The sequence below is a fragment of the Camelus ferus genome, chromosome 16, assembly GCF_009834535.1.
Source record: "Camelus ferus isolate YT-003-E chromosome 16, BCGSAC_Cfer_1.0, whole genome shotgun sequence".
In the NCBI taxonomy this organism is placed as follows: Eukaryota; Metazoa; Chordata; class Mammalia; order Artiodactyla; family Camelidae; genus Camelus; species Camelus ferus.
The window spans coordinates 30565844-30591893 of NC_045711.1; the positions used below are offsets into that span (position 1 = coordinate 30565844).

The 26050-nt window shown below is 53.2% G+C and overlaps 1 protein-coding gene across 6 annotated transcripts in view; it reads right to left on the bottom strand.

Moving 5' to 3' along the window:
• Positions 1 to 26050, bottom strand: part of AXIN2 (axin 2) — a 78367-nt gene that overhangs the window by 15648 nt on the left and 36669 nt on the right. For 2 of the 6 annotated variants that reach the window (XM_032457032.1, XM_006177448.3), the window contains exons 1-2: positions 10801 to 11615; positions 3027 to 3167 (exon numbers count right to left, since the gene is read on the bottom strand). In XM_032457032.1, the coding sequence (XP_032312923.1) occupies positions 3027 to 3167; positions 10801 to 11615 (956 nt within the window). Of the gene's footprint in view, positions 1 to 3026; positions 3168 to 10800; positions 11731 to 13001; positions 13410 to 13878; positions 14186 to 14536; positions 14558 to 26050 lie in introns of those variants that run through there. The other 4 variants (XM_032457031.1, XM_032457027.1, XM_032457029.1 and 1 more) reach the window with 4 other exon arrangements.

Consider the following 26050-nt stretch of genomic DNA (forward strand, 5'->3'; position numbering starts at 1 on the left):
GAGCCCAAACCCGCACCCCATCAGATGGGCTCTTGTCCTGAGACCCCTTTGTCCCCCACCAGAGGCAGCATGAGGCAACAGCCCCAGACAAATGCCTCCTGAGAGGGGGACAGCCCCCTGCTGATGGGAAATGTGCTCCCAGTTGGTATCAACATGCCCACGTGAGTAGAGCTGTGACGGCAGCATCTGATAACCTGCCCACTAGGCTGGCAGAGGACTCAGAGCCCCCCCCCCCCAGCGCTGACACCAGGAAGATCAGCTCCAACACTGAGGGCCCCCAGGGACCTCCCCCTTGGCACTGGCATCCTGGTTTACTCATCTCTGATCCAGGGCAGCTACACCAAGGGAGGGGCTGACCATGCCCTGAGGTTCTGCCACTTGGGACCTGCGGGCATCATCTACTGTCCCCCAGAGAGAAAGCTGCTAAAGGAGGGATTTGCCCTTTGTCTCCATCATCAAAAAGGATCTCACTGGCTCACACTCTCACCCCCGCTACCCAGGACCGCTGACTCGCAAAGTTAACTTCTCTGATCTCTGAAAGTGGCTTCCTCCTTGCTTTACATGCTGTAAGCCCACTAGTGCTTTAGCTCAAAACCGGAAGGGAAGGGCAAGAGCTTAAAATCACCTCTCAGTAAAACTGAGGATGTTTTTCTTCTGGGAAGGGGATAAAAGAAGAGGTGCGAAGGCAGAGGGTGCAGGGAAGAAGTTAGAACTTGCTCCCTCTTCCCCCTCCCCCAGCCAGTTAAAAAAAAAAGTAAAAAAGCAGTGTGATCACTAATAAAAATAAAAGAAACTCAAAGTGGCTCAAAGGTCTCATTATCAACTGGTCCTATTAACATAAGTCATGTTGGAAACTTTCATGCTTGCAGGGAGGGGAGGAACAGGCAAAGGGCAGGGGCCGACGCCTGGCCTGGATCTGAGCTGTGCTTCTGACACGAGCAGTTATGGGAGCACTGGGCACTTCTTCCTCATCCGCGGAAGTCACAAGTGACTGCCAACCTTTCTGATTGGGTCCTGTGAGGCTCAGATGTGTATGGGGACTACACTCAAGTTATCCCATCATGAACCCAGAATAACACCTCCGTGATGGGGGCCAGGAAGCAAACCAAAAATAATCTCCAAGAAAACTAAACAGAAGCCTCAGCGTCTTAAGTAAACTACATTTGACTAAGGAGATTTCACTCAATGCCCTCATTCACATCCAGTTTACTCTTATTTTACACATAACGCTGACTCCCACAAATCCACAAATAAGTTAAAAGCTAAAGGGAAAACTGCTGCTAGAAAGAAACCCACAGGCAAAAATTGACTGCAGACAGAATGACAAAGCAAAAAAAAGAAAAAGCATTAAAAAAAAAAAGTGGGGAGGAGGCACCCAAATCTCCAGGGGCAGAAAGCGTAATATATTCTTGTATTCTGAGATCATATTACAACGTAGTAAGAAAACAGATCTTGGGATTAATTATTTGGATCAAGAAAGAAATTACGCCTTGTCTTAACACTCTTCAATAAAGACAGAACAAAAACATATTTTAAGAAATATGTCCATCAGAGGATAATATTTTTCAAGTTACGATACTTAAAGAGTTCAGTCCATACAGAAAACTTACCTCTATGGAAGCCCTCATTTCTTCACTTCGGAGGAAAGATGGGTCCCCTCCCTTCACTTCCACTCACGTCATGGTGCTATTCTTTTATTAACATGGAACTTTTCACCTTAAGGATCTCTCCTTTTACTAACAGGGGACTCTGAGGTAACACAATAAAAGCCACCAGGAAAATCAATAGTAGAGGCCCAAACCAACCTCATCATCTTTCCTTCCAGCTGGTTCCATGCCGCAGGCCAAGCAACAGATCGTTGGCCAACAGAAACCAGATCATTTCAAACAAACTGGAAGAAGAGACAGTCCAGTTTTGGGAAGCTGAAAAGAACAAACTTGAAGTAAGTACGCCAGAACTTACAACAGCTCAATGGGCTTGCCTTTCAAAACTGTTCCCTTAGCAGAAGATCCTACTCCAAAATATTTGGAGGAAAGCCTTCAAAGACCAGCTCTGGAACAGTGGTTCTCAACGGGGTATCGAGAGACTCGCTCTTGGGGAGTTTTGCCCAAGCCCAGACTCCACCTCCTTCCAGCCTCCTGAATCAGAGTCTCCAAGGTTGGCGCGAGATGGGGATGCCCGTTCCACCACCCCAGTCCAATCCCCACCCACCTGAGACTCACAGAGAATCACTGTTCTCCATCCACAGAGGTCACGACTGCATGACCTCAGATGACCTCAAACTCGAAGCATGACCCTGCCCGATGACCTGCTGGCCTCATCAGACCACCCTGATGGCTTGGATTGCTTTCAGAAATCCCAGCCATCCATCTGCAAAAGAGCCAAGATCAGATACTACTTTGGACAGAACCCCCACTTAGGGGCAGAACCCCCAGCTGACAAAGGAGGTGGCCCACCAACACTCACTGAATTAACGACGCCCACTGGAGCACCCCTGTGAGGAAGCATTACACACAGAGTGGCCCTGCAGGGAGCTCTGGCTTTCTGACTCCCACGTTCAATGTCTTTTCCTTCAAAAGCAATCAACACCTAAACACAAACCCTTCCAATGCCACCCTGTCGCCCACCTGTTGGTTCTGCAGACAGGCTACCTGGGTTTCAAGACCAGCCAAGCATGTCTGCCCACAGGGAAGGCAGGCAAAATAAGAACCAGAAGATGGGCTTTTAAACTCATGGAATCTACAGATGTTCACCTTAACTTTCTACCTTTGCTTACCTTTTCTTCTGTTTAAAGTATCATTCAACTTCCCTTTCCAGGCTCTAAGCTTAACACTACCCAGATACCATGTGACCCTCCTAAATCAGCCACCCACCATGTGCACACTCCCTTCCCATCAGACAACTGTTCAGCAGACACAGATGGGGTGGGCAGAGCCAGGTGAGGATGGCTGACGGCTCTGCCCAGCTGGCCTGGCGGGGCCACGCTGCCAACCGCGTGCATGGTGGGGAAACCAGAATATGCTTACACGCTACTATCCGTCATGGACATGGAATCATCGGTCAGTGCATCACTGGATATCTCGCTGTCATTGGCGCTGGTGGCCGGCGCGAAGACATAGCCGGAACCTACGTGGTATGGGTTCACAGGGTCGCTCCTCCTGAAGGACCTGTGGGAAAAGCACAGTGGCAGTGCATCACCGACTCTCACCAAAAACCTGGGTCTCCAGGTGACCCCAGGCCAATCCTGCAATCCGTCCAAGGCCAACCTGCTGTCCAGGGCCAGGAGCTCATCTGGGAAGAAAGCATGCTGGATTTCTCTGCCCCCAAAGGCAGGTCTGGCAGGGGACACAGGACCCCAGAGGCAGCCCAGGGGATCTTACCAAGTTCTGAATAGACACTTGCAGAGAGGAAGGAAGAGGACTCTGCTCTAGGAGGGGAGGCGATGGAACGAGCAAGGGGAAGAAGTCAGTGGTGGTGGGATGCCCTCCCCATCTCTAGCCCCACACCCAAGCCTGTACCAGAAGAATACAATTTGGGGGCCCCAAGACATCTAAACCTCCAAACTCCCAGCCTGGCGCCCAGTGAGCTGACCGAGGGGACAGAGAGGCTCAGGACAGTGTTTAGGACTTCCATCCCACCCTGAGCCGGGCCTCTGCCGTGCCCTCCCCAGCCAGGCCCCCTGCCCCCGGGGCTGACTGAGGCCCACAGGATTAAAATGAGCAGCTCAGCTGTTTCGAAGCGAAGCCCAGGCCCTCCTCTAGTGTCTCCCGCCCTTTTGCTTCAGTGGCCTCTGCCTCCCCATTTTGCCCTCTTGATCTCCTCCCAGAACAACCAATGTGCCTGTCCCCTGCTGGGCTGCATTCCTCTGGTGTCACCAGCCAGGGGCCGAAGCTGGGGAAGGAAGGAAGAAGGAACCTCTGTGGCCGGCGGGCTGCAGGTGTGGGAGGCCGCCCTTACAAAGACCCTGGCACACTCCGCCAGGCCCACCAAGTCCAAGCCAACAGCAACGGAACCAGTCCCAGGAGAAGGGAAAGGCCCAGAAAAGAGAACTTACTCCGTCAGGCCCCTGCTGCCGGTCTATAAAGGTGGCCCTGGGGTTGGCAGAGGAAAGGGACCCACCAAAGGTCAAAGCAGTCTTCTCTGCCCATGTTCTCCAAGCTCCAATTCGCTTACTCTGTGTCCAACACCACACTGGACTCCGCGGGGACCCAGCCCCGGTCTCTGGTCTCCTGACACCCAGGGCCTGGTAGGTGTGTCCCCATAATGAGGTGGGAGGGAGGTGCCACAAGGGAGGCAGACACTTGCCACAGGCTCCCGAGAGGGGCACACCTTTACGCAGACCATCTCACTTAGTCCCCACAGCCACATGGGGGAGAGGGGGCCCTGGGCCCGTCTTGCAGCTGTGTTCCTGGGGGTCCTACCAGCAGGGCAGCCTGCCGTGGATCACGGAGCTGAAGCCAGTGGGTGTGGGACTGATGTGTTTGGCTCCCACACAACCTCTCTTTCTGCCTCCTAAAGTGAACCTTGATGGGTGAGAAGGAATTCGAGGACCAGGGAAGTGAAAAGCAGTGAAAGGTCCTTCCAGACTGGGGCGGGAGAGCGGCAGGTTGGGTGAGGAAGCGGCTGGGAGAGAAGGGGCCTGAGGCTTCCCAGCAGCATATGGGATGGGCAGCGGCGGCGGGGGGGGGGGGGGGGGGCACGAGGTTGGACTGGAGGTGGGGGCAGGGTGGGCAGGGAGCTGCTGGCACAATTGGTGTGAGGGTCCCCACGGGGTAAGGCAGTGGGGCTGGAAAAGAAAGTGGAGGAGGCAGTCCCTGCCTTTAGGGAGCTTGTACTCCAGCTGGAGTGGCAAAGCAAACAGGAAAAGTGACACTCAGTCGTTAATGTTTCAGAGCCAGAGTGAACCTTATAAATTAGCTAACCCAACCAAGAGCCACCCGGGATTGGACACTTAGGATGGGCAGGGTCTTGTTTTCATCATTGCGGCACCCCTGGCACCCGGTAGATGCCCAGTGACGGTCTGCTACGCAGTCATCTTTCATCTTCACAACTACCCAAGGAGGTAGTGGAGCTGTCGGAGGCCACCTGCTAGAGACCTGGCCATGTGGAACCCACACCGGATTCCTGGAGGAGTTGATGGTAGCAACGACCTTGACTCAGCTGGACTGAGTTAGGCCAGAACGGAAAGCTGGAGCTTGGAAACGTTATTTGATGTAGCACTGACCCAAGCGCAAACAGGAACATCTCGCTTGAACCCGCTGACTTCCTTGGGCCGAATGGCCTTGAGCTGTCACTTGGACACTCTGGCCCTGCTGTCCTATCTGTAGAGGGTGAGAGGCCTGACCACCTCCTAGGATGTTTGATGATGGTTACGTGAGGCTGGTAAGGCCTTCCATGACTGAGGACTGGTCCCCACGTCTTCAACATGGGGTATCCAGACACCAGGGCAAGAGAGAGAGGGGGGAGTGGTGACAGCCAAGGGGAGGCAGCTGGTTTCCTGGAGAAGAGAAGGGATGGGGGATGACCTAGTAAAAACAGCCTCGTAGATGACAAGGCAACCCAAAAGGAAGAGGATGGTTGTTTGGTACAGCCACTGAGCGGCAGAGCCAGAAGAAAGCGCTCCTCAGCAGTCCGAATAGACCTGTGCGGCGGGTTATGGAATCACCCAGCTTTAAGTCAGCCCGCAGTCCCCTGCTACCTGCTTGGATGCGCTCCTGCCTCAAAGCAGGATGGACGAGATACCGATCTTCAGGAACTCAGTAATGAGGAAGCTCTGTAAGCCCTTCAATAGGGAACAGAACTCAGGAGGTGGAGAGCTGGCGCCGCGTGGCTCCGGGCCAGCTGGGTGACCATGGGGGTGTCACAGCCTCCATGGACATGGCTACCCGCGAGCAAAAACATGCCGTTCAAACACGGCCATCTGCACGGTGTTTGCACATTCTCTGAAAGGCCCGACAAGGGCACTGTAATTTGGGGGGATCAGAGTAACACTCCAAAAAACCACTCACCAAGAAAAACAAGACTTTCTGGGGCGGCATGTAGCATGACTTATGATTACACAGCGTCGGTGTATTCACACATTGAGTGCCTGTCCTGTGCATGGAGACGACAGACTCCATGAGGGCAGGGACCAGACTGTCTTCCTTGCACGTGTCTCCCCGGTGCTGCGGGCAGTCTGGGGCACATGGCAGAAGCTCAAAACTTGGTTCAACCTCCTTTTTTGGGACCGAGGGGGTTGCTAAAGAGTTTTTTTTTTCATCTCAGAGGCATAGCAAGGAGATCAAAAAAGCCAAAACGGCCTTAAATAGCATTCAAACACTCTTCCCATCCCTTCGGTGTTGCTATCTTTGTGGTATTAACACATCAACAAGGTCCCAAGTGTCGGGGTCATAAGTCAGCCTCTGCAGGGAGAAAATGACTCAGTCAAGACCTCTCCCTCCCCAACAAAAAAAGGCTCCCCACTCAAGTCCCGTGTGTGTGCACACAGCTTTGCACTTTCTGTCCAACACGTGGATCCCAAAATAAACTCGTCTCCCTCCCTTCCAAAATAGAGGGCTACTGTGTGACCAGTAATTAAAAATGGAATATACTGCCCTGAGCTCAGTTGACTGCAATAAAGTATTTGGATTTTCCTACAATCATAACAAGACGAGGCAGAGGAAGGAGGCAGGATTGGGGGCAGAGGCAGAGACTCGATTTTTTTTTTCCCCAGAATCCAGAACTTTGTCAAAATCGTCGCATAATTTCAAGAAAATGAATTAGAGCTGTTTTCTTGTGATTGCTTTAAAAAAAAAAAAAAGGAGGCAAGAAGCTCAACCAGGCTACAGTAATTGTACCCAGATGCTTTGATTGTTTCTTCAGGACTGCTATGCTCCCAGTTGCTGCAAGGCGTTTAAATTCCTCCGGAGAGTGGAGGCCCATGGTACAGACTTTGCACTGGGCATGCGTCCACAGACCAGGCGTGCAATTTCAATATGCAAAGGGCTTTCCGCTGTCAGGTAGCAGAGGCTCCTGGGAACTTAAGGGAAGGGAAAAGTCTGCAGCTCTCCCCCCCCCCCACCTCCAGCCCATTCTTATCTCTTATCTAGATGGGATGCTGTGGCCCCTGCCCCCTCCCCATACACCAGGGCAAAGCCCCATACAGACAGCACAATAGAAGTGACCTTTGGGACCCCTTTCTGGGTCCTCTCTCAAGACAATGCAACTTAAAAAGTATTTTTTCTAAGGCCCTGCGTTTAAGGCTTTTCTTTTCAAAATTTACTCACAAAGTCACTCCCCAAAAGGCAATACTCCCTCCCACAAGCATTTTCTAAGGCATGACTGTGGTGGGGGGTGGGGTGCCTCAGTGCGAGGCCTGGCCCACAGATGGCATCAGGCAATGGGGTCTTTTGAAAACAGGCGAACTTTTACAAGTGCATCTTAGCAAGCTGCCCTCATCAGAGCTTTCATCCTCTAATTGCGAACTACTGCTTCCAGCATATCTTTCCTGTGGCATCATTTTCTTTGATAATTGAAGCCAAGCTTGCTTCCAATGGCTCTGCACAAAAATGGGCCTCATCAGCGGGTGCTTTCAGAGCACAGGACGCCCTGGGGACCGGCAGAGGGCCATCTGCTGGGTCCGGCTTATTTTAAGTGAGGCCCGAGGAGAAGGTCCAACGAGACTGATGAGACCGCCTTGGGCCGGAGCACACGAGGACCGACGCAGAGAGCGTCCTGTGCGCACAACACCGTCTCCTCCTGCCCAAAATAAACGCCAGGCTGAGCTCTGAGTCCCACAGCCCCCTTCGCACGCACCTCGACGCCTGCGTCTGTGTCTGCGTGCTGGGGTTCTGACACGTGCTTCTGCCAACAGGTCACTCTCGCTCTGGGTTATTTATAGCGACCATCAAAAGCCCAGGCATCCCACTCAACCACTCGCAAACCAGAGTCCTTCCCTCTGAGGATAACTCCTGCTCTTCCGTTCCAACTATTTATATTAAACCTGACACCAAATCAGTAAGGACACAAACAAGTCATTAAAAATGAGGCTCCTCTGAGTGCCCAGGGTAAACACAGGGCCTGGAAGACCAGCCTGTGCTATTGGCATCCAGCTGCCCAGACTGCTACTCAACAGCTGATGAAAGGGAGACCCTCAGCAAGACTGCTTTCTGTTTCATTCATTTGACTGACTCACTGAGCCCATCCCGAAGGCCAGGTACCTTGAGTGAGGGGACTGGGTGGGGGAGGGGACTGAAAGCGTTAGAAAGGACCCCTATACATCCCAGGAACCAGCCGGGAACAGACTTCAGTTCAACAAGAAGAGAAAGTTAAGATGTGGGAGAGCGGGCATACCCTCTAACTTCACAATGGGCTAGAACCCAAGGGGCACTCTTTGAAAGTGATACCTGAACCCAGTTGCCCTTTCCACAGAGCCAATTAATAGCATTGTTAAATTAAACTAATTACAATGCTTTACATCTGTTCAAAACACTTCTCTTTACAAAGGGCTTTCATTGTTTATTATTTTGATCCTAATAGCAGCCTGTGACATAAACAGAAGGGATGATGCCCACTCACTTTACAGATGCCACACGGGGTTCACAAAGCCTTCAGCCCAGGTGGTAAGTAGTGGCTGGAACTCAGGTCTTTGAAAAACTCGGGACAGCTCCTAACACATGGTATGTACCCTTGAATATCTTGCATGTTAAAAAAAAAATTCAGGTATGTTTTCTCTCTGACAATGCCCACTGAAGATATGTGCATTCCAGGTAAAATATAACAATCATTTCAACCCAACAGTGGGAGAAAACACACACAGACACACAAACACAAACACATACACACACACACACACACACAGAGGAATCTAGTGTGGAAACACGAGGCCAACCAAAAGGTGTCATCTTTATATAAACAATGCCCACACAGTTCACAACCAAAAAGGCAAGTGCTGAAACACAAAGGATCCTTGGCCCCAGCATTCAGGATCTCAAAAGCGCCACAAGAGTCATCTCCATAAAGTTTAATCCCAGTAATATCCCAGCTGAGGCCCTTGGAGCGGGGAGGGGCGCTCGAGGGCTGGGTCTCTGTGGCCCACCCACAAAGGGGCGGGGTCACAGCAGGGTCCCGCCCCGGGAGCGCGGTCTTCCTGAAGATCTCCAAAACCACACAGGCACTGTTGACAAAGGTGGCACTCTGGGTCCTGACACTGGGAGACACAGAAGCCCCACTGTCAGGAGGCCCCTGGAGAAGCTGCCTTACCACAGGCCTTAAGTAGTCTCAGCCACCGCTGCCAAACGAGAGCAAGGCGGCCAGCGGAGGTTTACCCAAATGCTCACATAATGGAACCGGGCAGTGGTGGCAGGTGCTCAGTGCCTAACGACTGCCAGCCACAGAAGCCAGACCCAGTATCTCTCTCGGAAACAACCTGAACCCAGAAGCTTAAAGACGCAGAAACAACTCCTTTCACGTGATCCTTCGCTTCCTTGCAAAAGCCAATCCTTTTCCACTTAAGGTGTGGACCAGATGTCTGTGCATGCAGAGACTGGAGCCTAAGGCTGTGAGCGCGCCCCCTGGTGGTTTGAGTACAATCCCTTCCCTCCTTGCCAAGGCCACCCCAAGACCACACTGCTTCTAGGCTCAGACCCTGCTACCCTGCCCATCCTCCAGCTGCCCGACCCTGGAGGCCCCACCCTACGGAGAGAGGGCAGTCTCCACAGAGACAGCCGCTGGACCGCATCCCTCTGCCCTAGCATCCCTCTGCCTTAACACACGGAGAACTACACAATGGACAGCAAGATAAGCTGCTCAGATAGTAGCCCAGTGCCTGGCCCCCTCCCCCTGCCAGCCATCAGCAGCAACCTAGAATTAAGAGGCTAGTTCTCTTTTTTGGATTTGGAAGAGCAGAGAGAGAAACAGAAAAACTCATTCTAACAGGAGGTCTGAAGTCGCCGCCAAAGGTCAAGAACCTTAAGACTTGGCTATTCTATAAAGGGCTGTTTGTCTTTGAAGCCTCAGAGAGAAGGTACTCCGAGGCCCCAGTCCTCTCTGGCCAAGACCCTTTCTCCATCGGCACTAAAGCAACAAAATAATCAACTGGGGTCTGACGCTTGGGCTGCAAACATTAAAAACTCAGCTTAATATATCAGCAGGCTCCACGGCTAAGGGTTCTTCATTGGGGAAAGTCACAGGGCCTTCCCTCATTAGGAGGGTTTCCTGTTGGGTCAGTATCTCATTCTACAAAGAGAACCACAAGCTCAGTTCTTAAGCCAATTGCTGGCTCTTAACATAAAAGTTCAAAAGATCCCACTTACCCCCATGTTCAATGGGTGCACACGTTATTTCCTGTGCCTCCACCACAACCCAGCAGCCTCCCTGCCCACATAAATTCTACTCTCTACTGATTAGTGGTGAATGACCCCTTCCAAAACTGGTGCTCAGTGTATCTGATGACTCAGCGGCATCAAAAACTGCTGTCCTCTCCCTCCCTTCCTCCCTCTCTTCTTCTCTGTCTCTCTCTCTCAACCCCTTCTAAGACTGGCCCAGGATAATAAGTAACCCGCATTAATGAATACTGCCTGCCACTGTTTGAAGTCCGCACTGGAAGACTATAGGCATTTAGCTGTGTGTGCATCACTCTCCCTCCCTTTAAACAACGAAAAGCAAGATCAAAGGGTTCCTGACCAGCGGTCCTAGCTCAAGACAACTTTATCAGCTTCAGCAGCACATCCATCCATCCATCCTACTTAACTCAAAACATCTGCAACGTCCATCTCATCCTCCAATCCCCCACCCCACTTCCACCCCCTGCCAAGGTTTTACCTGTATGTGTTTTCAACAGTTTCTGTGGACCTCACATTTGCTGTAGCCCTCAGAGTTTTGCTGGACAAGCCAACCACAGTGGGTGACAGTTTGCACTTGAAGTCAGCACAAGTCCACTCCTCTTCTTCATTCAAGGTGGGGAGATAGCCACACACGAGCTTCAAGCTCCCCAGTCCCCCGTTACTCATGTAAGCTGTGTTTTCTCCCCCACTCCTCACATATTCGAGGTATATATCAGAAGTCAAAAACATCTGGTAGGCATTGTCCTCCATCACCGCCTGGATCTCAGTCTGTGCTTGGTCGAACATGATCGAATCAATCTGCTGCTTCTTGATGCCATCTCTTATGTAGGTCTTGGTGGCTGGTTTCAGCTGCTTGGAGACAATGCTGTTGTTCTCGATGTACCTTTTGTAGATCGCTTTGGCTACTCGTGAAGTTTTGGTATCCTTCAGGCTCATCTGCCTGAACCCATTACAGGCAAACCAGAAGTCTAAGGTATCCACGCATTTCTCCCTCTCCAAGAAAGTCCGGAAAAGATAAGCACCATCCTGATCACCCAACAAGGAGTGCAGTGATTTGGTCCACCTGGTCAGAGGGGAATCCGGAGATGCCCGCCCCTCGGGCTCCCCCAACCCATCCTCATTCCGCCTGGTGTTGGAGGAGACAGGCATGGGTTTGGTGACCTGGCCCTTTCCCACTCCGGGCTGGCACGGTGGGGTCTCCCCTTCTTCCCCTGGAACCGGGGGCCGCGGAGCATCCTCCCGGAAGCTGCTGCTGGGGTCTGGGAGGCGAGGCACCAACACAGCACTACTCATGGCTTGTGAGTTCTTCTCACTGAGTTTAGGAAATTTTTTTCTTCTTCCAGTTCCTCTCAGCAATCAGCGTGGTCTCTCTCTCTCAAGTCAGCAGGGACTCATCTGAGCCTCCTTTCTGGGAAGAAAAGGAAGAGGGGAGGCAGAGGGAGAGAAAAGGGTATTGATATAATCAAAACCAGATCTACCCAACATCAAAGCAAGAAAGTAAACAGGCTTTTCAACTCCTCAAATTCAAATCAAGCAACCCAGCTATCTGCGAGGTGCTCATCTAAAGTATCAGACGCTGCTTTTTCAAAGGCGAAATCTGAGCTCCCTGCACACTTGGGGAGGGGGGCGGGAAGGGGCGGAGAAGGTGAGTGGGGAGGGTGGGAGGTGGGGCGGAGTGGCTTGGGAGGTGTAAGACACCACCTTCCAAAAACCCACCCGGCCTCGGCGCACGCAGGGCAGCCAGGCCCGCGCCTCCCCGCTCCCCCTTCCTTCCCTCCCCAGTCCTTCCCTCCCCACTCCCGGATAGCATCAACTCAGAGACGCGCACCCGGAGCCGCTGGGCTGTGTGCAGGTGAAACCAATTTCGGTAAATTTCCCCACTCGGCTCTCCACACAGATAACTCAAGCTCCAAACGTGCCCTTCCCCGGCATCTGGTTCCCATTCCTCCTACCCACCCCTTCCCTCTGCACTCCCCCTTCCCACTCCTTAAAAATTCAGAAGATTCTCCACCAAAAAGAAGCCCGCCCAGCACAGGGCGGAATGGGCTCCCAGCCTCCCAGCTGGAAACCACCCACCCCCCGACCCTGATGTAAATGTTCGCTGCGCCCCCGCCTCCCTCCAAGAATCCGACTCAGTCTACACTTCTGTCTTCCTGGCTCCCCCAAACCAGAAATCAACTCACTCAGACAAGACTTTGATCTTCAAACTTTGCGAGAGAGCAGAGAGGCCTCAGGACCCCCGCCCCCGTGCCCCCCGCCCCCGTGCCCCCCGCCCCCGTGCCCCCCGCCCCCGTGCCCCCCGCCCCCGTGCCCCCCGCCCCCAACCTCCCGGAGTCGCAAACCCTACAAAACCGGGTCGGAAATCGCCTCACGCTACCACTGCCAGTGCCAAGAATCCCAAACTCTACTGACCACAAGCCTGTCTCCTTTTTCCCCCAAAGAAAAAAGTCTTATCTAACCAATAAACAAGCTGCTCTCCTTAGCAAGGGAAGGATCAAACTAAGGAGAGGGCAGGGGCGGGCCGGGAGAGATGGGGCACGACCCTGAACCAGGGACTGGGGATCCCGGGCTCGGGGTGGGTGTGCGTGGCCCCGACCGGGGCCTCAGGCTGCCGGGCTGGACAACTCCGCCGGCAGCGGGCGTTACCCGGGCGGAGGGGAGGTGGGGCAGCCCCGTTACCTGGAAGACGAAGGCGGCCCGAGGCCCGGCTCTCATCTCCGCCGAGCCCCCCTGGCCTGCCCACCCCCGGCCCAAATCCAACCCAACACGTCCAGAGCCCTGGCGAGCGGGCCGCAGAGCGCGGGGCGAGAGCCCCGGAAGGCGCGCTCAACACCCCGAGCCCGGGCGCGGGTCGGTCCCCGGCGCCGCAACTCGCGGAGGCGCCCGCAGAAAAAGCACGGAAAGCAGTAGCCTAGTCTAGAAATGGCGACGCGCAGAGTCTCTGTCTCTCCGCAAAAGGGGCCGGGCGGCCGGGGGCGCGGGGCCCGGGCGAGAGGAGGGACGCGGGGGACGCGGGCGCCCCAGGCTCCGGCCGCTCCAGCGCGCAGACTGAGCCTCGGCCAGCGCTCGGGGCCCCTAAGCGCGGACCAGTGGCTGGGAGGGGAGGAGGGGAGGAGAGAGAGTAGGGAGGGGAGGATGAAGCGGGGGGAGAAGTGGGGGAGAGGGGGCGGAGGGGAGGGCAAACGGGGGGCGCCGCCACCCTTTCATCCCACCTTCCAAAGGCACTCCGGCGCACACTCACACCCCGACTCACATCCATAACAACCAAAGATGGGACCCCCGGGGGGGATCTGCCCCCTCTCCGCCCCCGCCGCAGCCTCCACTTGCTGAAGTCTCTCAGCCTGGGCCCCCGCCACCCGGGCCACCACGCTGGGGAGGGGGCTTGGGCGCGCCAGGCGGCCGGGCCAAGCCCCCCGGAGCGCTGGGCACCGGGCCCGCCGCTCCTCTCTGCGCCCGCCCGGAGCGCGCCCCGAAATAGCCAGCCTGCCAACTTCAAAGGGCCGCCCGGCACATCAAAGCGCGCGGGCCGCCCCGCAGCCGCGGCCTCGGCACTCACCATTGATCCGCGCGCGCGCTCCGCGGTGAGACCTCGCAGGCGCCCCGGGCAGGGCCCCGGCCCCGGCCCCCGGATCGGCTCGCAGCGGCAGCCCCGGGCCCCCCCGGGCCGGTCCCGGCGTCGGGGAACATGGGGAGTCGCGCGGCAGGGGAGGGAGTGCGGGGAAACAACAATCCCGGGATTAGAGGGCGATCCACCAGCGAGGGAGGGGAAGCCGCGCGCCCCGCCGCCCCTTTTATGCAAAAGATCCGAGTGGGCCTCCGCCCCCGCCGCGGCCGCCCCCGGCCCCTCTGGCCCCCGCCCGGCCCGGCTTTCAACACAGGTCCTGTTTCCAGCAGTCACTCCGCGCACCAAATGTCCTCCGGGCGCTTCCAACAAAAACTGCGCTGTGGATTTAACTGTGCACTTCAAAGGCGCGAGCCGAGCGCACGGTCCTGAAAGGGAGGTACGCGCCGGCCCCGCCCCGGGCCGTCCCCCGTGCCCCCGCCGCCCCTCCTCGGGGCCGTCCGGCTCGCAGCCCCCCTCCTGGCCGGGTCTCGGCCGGGCCGGACCCCCTCCCGCCCCCGGCGCCCGCGACGCGGCTGGGCGCGACCTCGCCCCCGGTCCGAGGGGGGCTTTCTTTGAAGAGGCTCTGCTGGGGCCGCGCCTCCACCCCCACCTTTTACAGCAAAGCTTTCGGCGGGGAAGACGGGCGCCTCGGACGCCGGGCGGCCCCGAAATCCATTGCTATGAGGGGTTATTTTTATTTCCCGGCACTCGGGTTGTTACTGAGTTGCCAGGACCTTATCAAAGCGCAGCCGGCTCCAGCCGACTCCCCCCGGCCGGGCTTGGGGAGCCAGTGATCCCGCCGCACCAATCACAGCCGCGCTCGGCCGGCCCGCGCCTCCCGCCTTAAAGGGACAGCTCCCCACGCCCGCCCCGGCCCGGCCCGGCCCGGCCCGGCCCGCCCCCGCCGCACGCTCAGCTCCCGCGTTAACCCTTCCCCGGCCCTCCTCCGCCCCCTGCCAGGCCCCCGCGGCCACCCGGGCGCTCTCAGCCTGAGTTCTGATGACTTCTTTCAAGTTCCCTGGCCTTTTTGCTCTGGCTTCCTCCCCCGGGCCTGCCCCGTCCTCTCCAGCTCTGGAAAGCAACAGTTTATTGTAGCATTCTGGCCATCACAAGAACTGCAAGCAGGCAGACTTTTTCCCCCCTATCATCAAACACTTTTCTACCTCTATTCAAGTTTTCCTGGGAATCTGGACTTGAGGGCTCTTGTAAAAGGATACTAGTCCTGGGATGGGTTGGCCAAGTGTCATAGGACGAACGCGGACCTGGACGCAGAAGGCATGTGCCTGCTTGTGCGCTCCTGTATCTGAGTGTGAGTTAGGATCCAGGTGCGTGCATTTGTGGATGTGTGAAGAGGGAGGTGTGAATCTGTCCGCATAGGCCTGAGTGCTGGAGATGGGCCCTGACACCTCGTCAGGAAGCGTGGCCCTGAAGATTTAACCCCAAATTCCCAGCCTGGCCATCAGGACCCTCCTAGCACACATATGGACCATCTTCTGCTTTCAACTGCATACCCAACAGTCTCTTGGAAGCATCCCCCATTCTCCCATATGTTACATATTAAACAGACATGAAATATCTTTTTTCCCCTCCATCAACTCTCTGTTTTAACGTATTGAAAACCCCTCACCCCACTGTCACCATCAAATCCCTCCCAACGTTCCCCCAATAACGTTTAAGAGGTACAACCTTCTCACTTAAAGTAATAAAATACACCACAAACCCAGAGCATTATTTACCCCTCGACTGCTTTAGAAAGCTCTCTCACATGATGAGCTAAAACTTGACCTTTCCTCCTCTTAAAAAACATAAAGGTGTAGACCAAAGTTGTTCAAGAGGTGAGGGGAAGAGCCTAGCATCCTCAGAGCGGTGGGAGGCTTTGGCTCTCCAACTCTACTCATTTTTCCTTTATTTACTTTTTGATTGAACTGAATGAATGACAAACCCACTTAAATGCAGAGGTGCCTCTAACCTGTCATTAGGCCTTCAGAACTTTAAAACATGCAAGAAAGGTGTTTCTCTTTCTCTTTAGGTTTCCATAGGAAAAGAGGAAGAAGATGGGGAAGGACAAGCAGCAGGAAAGGTGCTCTCGGGCTGGGACAAGGGACCAGAACTCTTGCAAAGCCATGCTCCAGACTTTTCAGCTTCCGGACACTATGGCAGGTGGCATCTCCCTCCCCAAGACCTGCCTGTGTCCATGGTCAGCCCCTCCGGGCTCACTTTCCGAGGTAGCCAGGTGGCATAAAGCCAGCGTTCCAGGCTGTGAAACGTGGCTACCTTGGGGCAAACCAGGAAGGCCAGTGAAAGACTGTGGCCAGATGACATCTCTGCCTTGGGACAACAGCTGGGTTCAAGGACACCGGAAGCCAGTCCACTTTAGATGGGCTCCGTTTAACAGCCCCGGTGAGACCCATGGCCCAAGGGCACAGCCACTCCCTTCAGGACCCCAAGAGAGCCAGAAGCAAAGCTGTCCCCATGGTTCCAAGGAGGGTGGTTGAGGCCACAGAGGATGTTATCATAGGAACAAAAGTGTATACAGAGGGGGATGAATTGCCACAGAAGCGTCTACCATATAAACTACAGCAACGTGTGTGTATGTGCCCGTGCGCGTGCGCACACACGGTGTTGGGGAGGGGAGATAGAAAAATCAAAACATCCAAAATCAAAATAAACAATGATCAGAAAGAAGAGACTTTAAAAAAGGAAGTGGAAACCTGGTCTTCATGGGTGGTTTTCCTCCCCTCCCAGCCGTCCCCACTGACCCTTCATGCCCCCTAGCCCGCCCTAATCATCACAGGCTCAGCTTTAACCAGAGGACTCTCCTGTTCCCTCATTATCCCGGGGATGCAGCAGCAGGAGGGAGGCACTGGAGATGGGGACACAGGAGCAAGGCTGAGTCCAGTTTGGTTCTCTCAGTAATAACCCCTTGGAGAGCCTGGTTTCCAGAACAGGTGCCTGGTCACCTTGGGGCAGTGGCACCCCTTCCCCCATCTCACCCCTTCCCTGTACCCTGGGGGTACATTTCCCATCCAGCCATGGGGCTGGGTCACGTACTGAGATGCTGGGAGCCTTCTCAAGCCTCTAGGTCTCCAACTACTTGTTGATAATATCTCTGGAGGAGAATCCAAAGTCCTTTGCTTATACCCAGCCCTTCTCAAGATAGCACAGTTTTCCATTTTCCCCTTCTCCCTGGCAGCAGCAACATCATGTGACTTGGTTGTAATCCTGCACGGTTGCCTGGAAACTGGAAAGCAAGGTGATGGATTTCTGCACATGCTCGCTCCCCACTCCTTTAAAGAAAAACCCTGCAGAGGAGCAACAGCACACTTTGCCTATGTGCAGACAAGTTTAATAAAGCAGAGAGTAATTCTTTTCTGGAATTATGTACTGGGCTGAAATCCTAGAATCCCAGAAAACTCAGGGCTCCCTGAGAGGCATCTGGCCAGATCTCCAATCTTTAGTCAGCCCGACAAAAACCCCTCTGGAGGGAAGTCACAACAGCTGCAGCTTCAGAGGCACTCAGACCCAGGACATTGCTCTTTAAGATTCAGTGACTTTGTCTTTTATTTCCTTGGAAAAGTGCCACCTTAGACAATGTAGCTTTGTTTAGGGAGGGGGGAGTGGAGAGACACACAGGTCATCTTTCCAAAGACTGCAAGTCACCTAACCACGGAGTACCCCTGTGTTGACCTGTAAAGCGGAGGGAACACCCCCCCAAAAGGCTGCCGTGAGGAGCACCTATCAGTAACACCCAGCATGATGCTTGGCACACAGTAGGTGCTCAGAACGTGGTGGTTATTTCTGTGCAGTCACTCTGGTTCCTTAATAGGCTACCACCTTTCCGGGAAGAAATTCCCATCTCCAAAGCAAAGATGCCCTCCAGTTAGAAGTCTTGCTCCAGTGGGTGGGGATCTGGAAGCTGACCAAGGATGTCCTGCTGTCTTCCCCGTGGAGCAGAAGGGCCAGGTGGCAAAGGGGTCGGTGCCTGTCTGCCAGCTCTCAAAGGCGGTCCTTTCCAGGATCCCAAAAGAAGTATCAGAATCTTCAAGCCAGGAAGAGCCCTTAAAATGTCATCTAATCCAACCCATCATTGAAGAGATGAGGAAAATGAAGCCAAGAGGAGGCGAGGAGATTTTCCCAAGATTCCTCGGCCCATTTCGGAGCTGAACTAGAACCTCCTAGGGTCCTGACTCCTGGTCCATCGTCCTCTTTTCCTCCACACCATGGCGAGGAGACCCAGGGCAGGGCTGCCTAAGAGGGCGTCCTGAGCATCTTGGGTCCCTGGCTTCCATGGCAGGGCTAATGAATATAATTTAGGATGCTTTTGTAAAAGAAGCATCACAGGATTTCAGCTGGAATTTCCACCAAAGCATACTTCATTCAGCCCCTACCAGTGGACAGCCTTGCCCCCCAGAACTGGGCTTCCTTCAGCCTGACTGGGGGACGTTCCACCAAGTCTTCACTGGTGACAGATGTTTCCATGAGCATCTCGGTGGGTCTGGTCCACCTGAGGGAGAATTGGCTTGTACAGAGTCTGAAGGAGGAAGAGAGCAGGAAAGGCGGGCTCAGCTTCCTGCCACTCTCTCCCTGCTTCCTCTCCCCTTTGCAGAGGGCGGGGCTGGGAATGTCAAGGTGGAGATTTTGAAGCCACAGGCGAAAAAGTGAGGTTTCCTTAGGAAATCCTATCACTGAAAGCACTGTGGGGAAACATATTTTTAATAAAGTTATCATCTTTGTTCTGTTACATTTAAAACACAAGTTAAGCTAAACAATAGTTTAAAACATCCTAATCTGATGTACTTTCAAGTGCTTTTAATATTTATTATAAATGGAGCTCCAAACTGCTGGGATTGTTGGCATCCCACCAGGCAGCGTCTTGGAGTTTGGCTTTTAGGAGTTGGCCGGGGCTTGTAACCAGAAGAGACCATCAATATTAAAACAAATCCAGAAAGAGGTTCTGATTTTTGAAGTTATCTTCTCCAGGGTGTCAAGCAGACACATACACACACACACACACACACACACACACATTTTCAGAAAAGGAAGTAAAAGATAGGGAAAAAAAAAATCCTCAAGTCAGCACTCCAACTGGCAACACGGGAAACTTTGCAAATAAATAGGTCTGTGTTCCTCGGCTCTCTCCACAGACTTTCTTTTTTCTTCTTTCTTTCTTTCTTTTTTTTTTTTGTGTGTGTGTGTGTGCCTAAAGTTTCATTCTGCTCCTTTTAAACAACTTTTGGAAAGTGAAGTTTTGCCAAGCTTGAAATCATTTCCTTTATTCTTTCATGTCAGTGTTTCTTGATTTGCTCTCGGCATTTCTGCAAGCTACTGGCTGGCTTCTCAGGCTCTAGGGGACTTGCCACGGTGGCCTGGGATGCATGGCAGGGTCCTGGGCTGCCCCAGAACACCTGGAGAACATTCTAATGATGGCCACCTCCCTCTCCTGCTGATCTTCAAGACACCTCTTCCTCCTCCCTACCCCACCCCTCAGCCCCCACCTGTAACTCTTTCTCTGGGTCCCTTCCCCGTTAACATGTTTTCTGAGCCATCTCCTGTCTCCATCTATAGCTCCAGGCTCCACTCTCTAGAGAGCAGGGCCTCCCTGCCCCAGAGCCCTGCCCTCTTGCACTGACCTCCTTCATTATCCCCACCTTGGACAGGACGGCCACAGGTGTCTCGAATTTAACACTCTTAAAACGGAACCTCCTTTGTCCCTCATGGAAACCTTGCATCCTCCTGTTGGGCAGTGACCCCACCATCCCCTGCTGCCTCAGTCAGAAACCTGAGTTGTGCCCAAGCTCCTCCCTCTCCCTTATATGTCCCCATCCAGTCACCCAGCCCTGTAGACTGTGCCTCCTAAAATCCTCCTAAAATCACTCCCTTCTCCCCGGACCTACAACCACCACCCAGCTCTGAATCTTCTTGTCTCTTGCCAGGAGCAGCAAAATGTTCTGACTGTTCCCCCGACCGCAGTTTACAGCCCCCTGTCCCTGGGCCCCCTTACATGTTGTGACCACAGGGAGCGTGGTAAATCCCAAATTGACCTCATCATCCCCGGCTTCACATTCTCTCCTGGCTGCATGGAACCTTCAGGACGAGGAACAAAGCTCTTAGCTTGGTGTGGGAGGTGGTCGGCCAGGCCGACCTCCCACTCTCTCTCCTGCTGCTGCCCCTATGTCCAACAAAGACACCCCCACATGGAGGGTCCACTTCCCTTTCATCTGTGTCTTTACACTCGAGAGTCCCCTGACCAGCTGGCCACCCTCTTTGGCTTCTTCACTCCTAGCCTAACTCATCCTCACCTGGACCGGAAGCCCCTCCTCCACGCTTCCGGGGCTCCTGGGCTTCCCCTCTAGCAAAATGCTTCGGTTGAGATACTTAGGTGGCCACACACTCAACCGTGAACTCCCTGTAAGGGGCCACGTTTTACGACACTTGCATCCCTTAGCCCAGCCCCTGGCATGAGGTAGGGACTTAATACATGGTTGAACTGCATTGTGGACCAGGGTGATATGTGAGAGTTAACAACTGGTGAAACACGTGCATGGGCCAATCAACACATACGCCAAGCTGGGTGCTGGAGTGGGGTCTTGGAAGCCCCCCACCAGGGTCAAGCCTTCAGCTGCTGTGTCCAGGGGAACTGTGGTCGGCATCCTCTAAGTTGGCCCCTAATGATCGCTGCTTCCTGGCACTCGTGCCCTGGGTAACTCCCTCCCCGGCATGTGGGTGGGGCTTACTTCTAACAAACAGAACATGGCAGACAGGATAAGAAGTCACTTTTGAGATCAGGTTATAAAAAGACTGTGACTTTTATCTTAGGCACTTTTTTAGGATCGTAAGGCAGTCCTGTGATGTGGAGAGGCCCATGTGGAGAGAGGCGAGGCCTGCTACCAGCAATGGAGTGATCTTGCAAGCTGATTCCTACCCAGCCAAGCCTTGAGTAATGGTGACAAGCAGAACTGGCAGTAATTATAACATGTCTGAAGTTCTTCAAAGGTTACTGGAAGTTTCTATAAAAATATATCAAATTTCTCCAAATAGGTTATGAAGCGAACACCAAAATCGTTTTGAGACTTTAGTGATATAGGATAGTGACATCTGATCACACTCAAAAACAACATTTAGCTCCAGAGGGTGTGGGGAAAAGGGAACCCTCCTTACATTGTTGGTGGTACTGTAGTTTGATGCAGCCATTACAGAAAACAGTATGGAGATTCCTTGAAAAATGCAAAGTAGAGCTACCCTATGATCCAGCAATCCCACTCCTGGGCATATATCTGGGGGAAACTCTAATTCGAAAAGACTCATGCACCCCAATGTTCAGAGCAGTAATATACACAATAGCCAAGACATGAAAACAAACTAAATGTCCATCGACAGATTACTGGATAAAGTTGTGGAATATATGTACAATGGAATACTACTCATCCATAAAAAAGAATAAAATCATGCCATTTGCAGCAACATGGAGGGACCCAGAGACCCTCATACTAAGTGAAGTAAGTCAGAAAGAAAAAGAAAAATATCAGATATTACTTATATGTAGAATCAAAAAAAGAAAAGACACACATGAACTTATTTACAAAACAGAGACAGACTCACAGACATAGAAAATAAACTTCTGGTTACCAGAGGGGAAAGGGGTGGGGAGGGATAAATTGGGAGCTCAGGATTTGCAGATACTAACTACTATATACAAAATAAACAAGGTCCTACTGTATAGCACAGGGAACTATATTCAATACCTTGTAATGGTTTATAATGAAAAAGAACATGAAAAGGAATATATATATGTGTAAATGAACTATGCTGTACACCAGAAATTAACACATTATAAATCAATTATATTCCAATAAATAAAAACAAATAAATAAATAAGCAACATTTACTTTGCTTTGAAGTTTTCCCAAAATTTCCCCCCCTAAATGGAGAGACAGAACTTATTCATCTTAGAAGGTAAATATGAATATTATTTGCTAGTTATTGCTTTCAGATTTAGATGAGGGAAGTGACTCTTCCCTCCGGAGTAACGGAGAACCTGAAAGAAAGATGCTAATGAGAGTATCTTTGGGATTAAAATGGTGCCAAAAGTAGCAAGGGCTTGGGACTGAGTATTTGAATGATGATGATCTTTGTATAATTCTCAGAATTCCTGTCAATGAACTTAGATGGGGGGGGGGGGCAATTCCAGAACAGGGTGGCCCAGAACAACTCTGGAGAAGACTTTTCTGTTCTTTGATGATCATTTTGATGATGGGTACTGGGAGAGAGTGTTCCCTGAACAAACAAGGAGAAGTTATCTGCTGAACATACTTAATGGTTTTCTTAGCAAATGCATTAGTATCCCCCAAATAAATTGTGTGAACTGAACCTCACCTCCTGTTACTAATGTTCTTTTGATAAAAACTTTCCCCAATAACTTTTGAGCATAGAAAAAGGTACAAAAACTATTTAAACCATGAAACCTGTCTTGATAATCTCAAGGAATCACCCCAAAGCTTAGGGGATGTTAGAAAAAATGAAGTGGAATAAACAAGCCCTGTGCTGGTCCAGCTTTTCAGACAAGCAAGAACTAGGGAAAGATACCACCAACCTCAACAGATGCCCGAGGTCAGAAGACCAACCTTAGAGCTGGTAATATCGTTTCCCCTCCCCCTGAGCGGAGTATTTCTTTTTTGCAGAATTGAAGTTTTCTTTTTTTTTTTTTTTCAAGAAGATCAATTTGTTCAAGGTGTTAAGTCTGTTTACCTTTGTAAAACTTTGCACATGAATCCATTATTTCACAAATCAGAAAATGATCACGATCTGGTGGTTTGATCTGGGGTCAGAAAATACGGTCACCAGAAGGGAGTGAGCAAGGGACTTCCTCCCCACCTGCTTCTAGTCCAAGGTCAGAGTGACATTCGGAGGCAAGGTGTGAGGGCAGGTGTGAGACGGCCTCCTGCAGAGTCGAAGTTGGGGAGGGTCCAGGGGTCAGTGTCTTCTCTGGTGGATGCTCAGGAGGGGCAGGGGAGCCCGCAACTGCAGGACGGCTTCCAGAGGCCAAGACCCACCAACAGGCAAGAGTCAACTCTGCCATCAGGGAGGGCACGGGTGTGGGTGGCCCTGAGGCCTCTGCCCATTTGGGCTTTCCTAGGCGGCCACCGGCTTTCTGTTGGTCGGGCTTCACCCAAAACTTGGCTTTTCTGTGACTGACCTGGTCCTCCCCATCCCCCACCAGAGCCCTGACCTTTTCTACCTCCACCAGGGCCACCTCCCTTCCTCCTCTCCAACCATCCCCAGGGCATCTGGACTCTGAATTTCCCTGTGAAAAGGTGTCAACCTTAAACTCTACAAGACAATGGAGGGTCCTTGTGCCCTCAGGAGGAAGCTCTGCCCTAGAAGACGGTGCCTTTTCTCAGGTATCTGGATGGGAAGAGGAAGGCAGACCTCCACCGGTGGGCATCGAGTCCCCAAAGTGGAAGGGAGGTCACAGGTCAGAGTGCCAGCTCTCAGCAGCAGGTCCGGGGCTGTTGGGCAGGGGTGGGGGGTGGGAGGAGGACGACTTAATAACCTGATAGCTATTTTGGTATTTTTTGTACAAGTGCCGGGCAAGAGAGGCCAGAGGGCACAAGATGGGGATGCTGATCACCTGGGGCCCAGGAAGCCTAGGGGAGATCAAGCCTAGAATCAGTGCTCCACCCCAGCGGTGGGCTTGGGCTGGGGGCAGCTGGGAACAGGACCTGCTCAGGCCCCAGGTAGGAGGAAGCTGTCTTTTCCTGGAAACCCACAGAAACTGAGAGCCAGGGAGACAGGCAAGGCAGGCGGACTGGCTTCGTGGGCAATGGGAAGGGGGTGCGGCCTTTAATCCTAAAGTGTGACTATGGGCCAGGGGACTGTGGCTCAGTGGTTAAACATGGAGCCTGGGAAAATATTCAGCTCCCCCACGGGAAGCTTATCACCTGTCCGGGCCTCGGTTCCCCCAAACATAAAAGGAGAGGAACTGAAGTCCCAGTAACGGGGGTTGTCATGGGAGTTACATGAGGTGACACAGTAGAGTGATGAGAACCTCATTTGGTGACCAGTGAGCACTAAGGACTAGCCATCTGGGGGGTGGGGGTGGGGACTGAGGAGAGGGGCCCGGCTGGGGGCCCAGCACCCCCGTAAGGACGTCCTGCAAGTCTTTGGGGCTGTTTGACACCCTCTCCCCTTCACTTTAAAACAGGAATAAAATCGTGGCATGTTTAAGGTGGTGTTAGAGTGGCCAGGTTCTAGACGGTAAACTTCTGTTTCTGAAAGATGTAAGTGATCAGTTTTCTGGCACAAATGGTTTCCCATGGCTGGCAGATGCCTCTCACCTTTCCGACGCTCACCTGGCTGCAGCTGGCTGACTTCACTGTGAGTCTGGGTCCAAGTCTGGCTCTGATGACTGTGACTTCTAGGTGTTTGCAAATGGTCCACCATTCTTTGTACAATCCTGCACAGCATCGGTGCCCACGGGCTCTGCTGTGAACAGCATTGAGTTGTTAGGTAATTCTCAGTGCTCCTCACAAGAGCCATAAGATAGGCCCCACTGGGTAAGGTCAGGAGAGCAAGGGTGGGCATCCCTGGGCCCCGCTTCTCAAACCTCCCAGCAGCGCCCTCCTTCTCACAGCCTTCCGCAGAGCTTTGCACAACCGGCAAGGGATATGCTTCCCTGCATGCCGGTTCTCTCTGTATTAACGGTTTTTTAACGACCGAGATGTGACAACCAAGTTTATGATGCCGTCTGTCTGCACTTCTGTTCCTCTCTTTGTAAATCCCGCACGACGCTGTGTTTCATCGAATCTTTTCGGTAGCGATTCCATTCCTCATTCATATTCTGCATCAGAGAAAAGGCTTGTTAAAAGGGCATCACCGGGGCGGTGTCAAGTCTTCCTGCCAGGGTGCATTTTCCGTTGTCGGCCAGGGGTTCCCAACGAAGTACAGCGAGTGAGATCCTGCTGGGTCTCACCCATGAACAAGGCCTCGGTGTGTCTCTGAGATACGGCCGGCGTAACATCTTGGGGTTGTGGTGAGTCTGGCGGCGCGCCGGTGGATGCGAGGTTTAGAGGAAGATGACGACCAAGTTCAGGGCTGAGCCTCTCCAGGCTCCTCTCTGACCCTCTGGTGCTCCCACATGCTGGACTATTGACTCCAAAAGCTTCTTCAGCATCCCTGCTGGGCTCTCCTCTTGCTGTGTGTGCCTGGTCCACACGTCCTGGAGGCTCCCGGCCCTGGGTTCCCAGAGCCCCCTCGGCAGAGCATCATCCAAAGGCATGGAAGGCACACGCAAGCCCACCTGCATCTCTGTCTTTGAAGCCAGCCCAGAGCCCTGTGTGGTGGGCATTTAATGCTATGAAAGGAAAGGAGGCAGAGCGGGAGGAGTGACTTCATTCTGGGAGCACCTGACAGGGTGTCTGGCTGTCCTGCAGGGACTGCCGGCCATCAGTTTTCAGGTTTCAGTTTCCTCTCTGGTGAGTGGGGCTGGATGACTGCATTAGGTGCCGTGGACCCCGCACACTCTGGGCCCTGTTCTCCCAACTCAGGATGAATGAATGGGCAGGGGCAAGAGAGGGCGAGGGGAGACCTGGACCCTTCATGCTCGGCCTTGCCCACTGCAGTAAAGAGCACGGAGCCTCCAAAGGCTTTGGGGATGGACGACGCTGGGAGGGCTCCTCACTGACCGCGTCTGCCAATCCCCCTTCCTGGACACAGGTCCTTTGCCTGCCAGCTGGGTGGCTGTGTCCTGACTGCTCGCCCTGCAGGGGAGCATGCCTGCCCTCCATTCCTTTAGTTTCCAGGTGGGGGAGGCCCCCTGACCCCCATCCCATTAGATAATGAGACTCTCCAGCTCTGCCCTCTCTCTTTAGGGGTAGACCTGCAGAGTGTCCCCGGTTCGCTCTGCCCCTCTAAGCCCTCAGTTTCACAGGGCAGGTCGGACGGGGAAGATTCAAGGTCACCCCTCCCAACCAGTATCCAGTGGTGTATGTGCCCATTTCAGGGTCTGGCTCTGGGAAGCCAGTTGTTGCTGATTATTTTTGTGCACTTACTTGAGCAGCAGCAAACCTGACATTTTGCTCGCTGACTCCTGTGTCTGCTCTCAATTTGCTGTGCCCTGGGGCAGGAA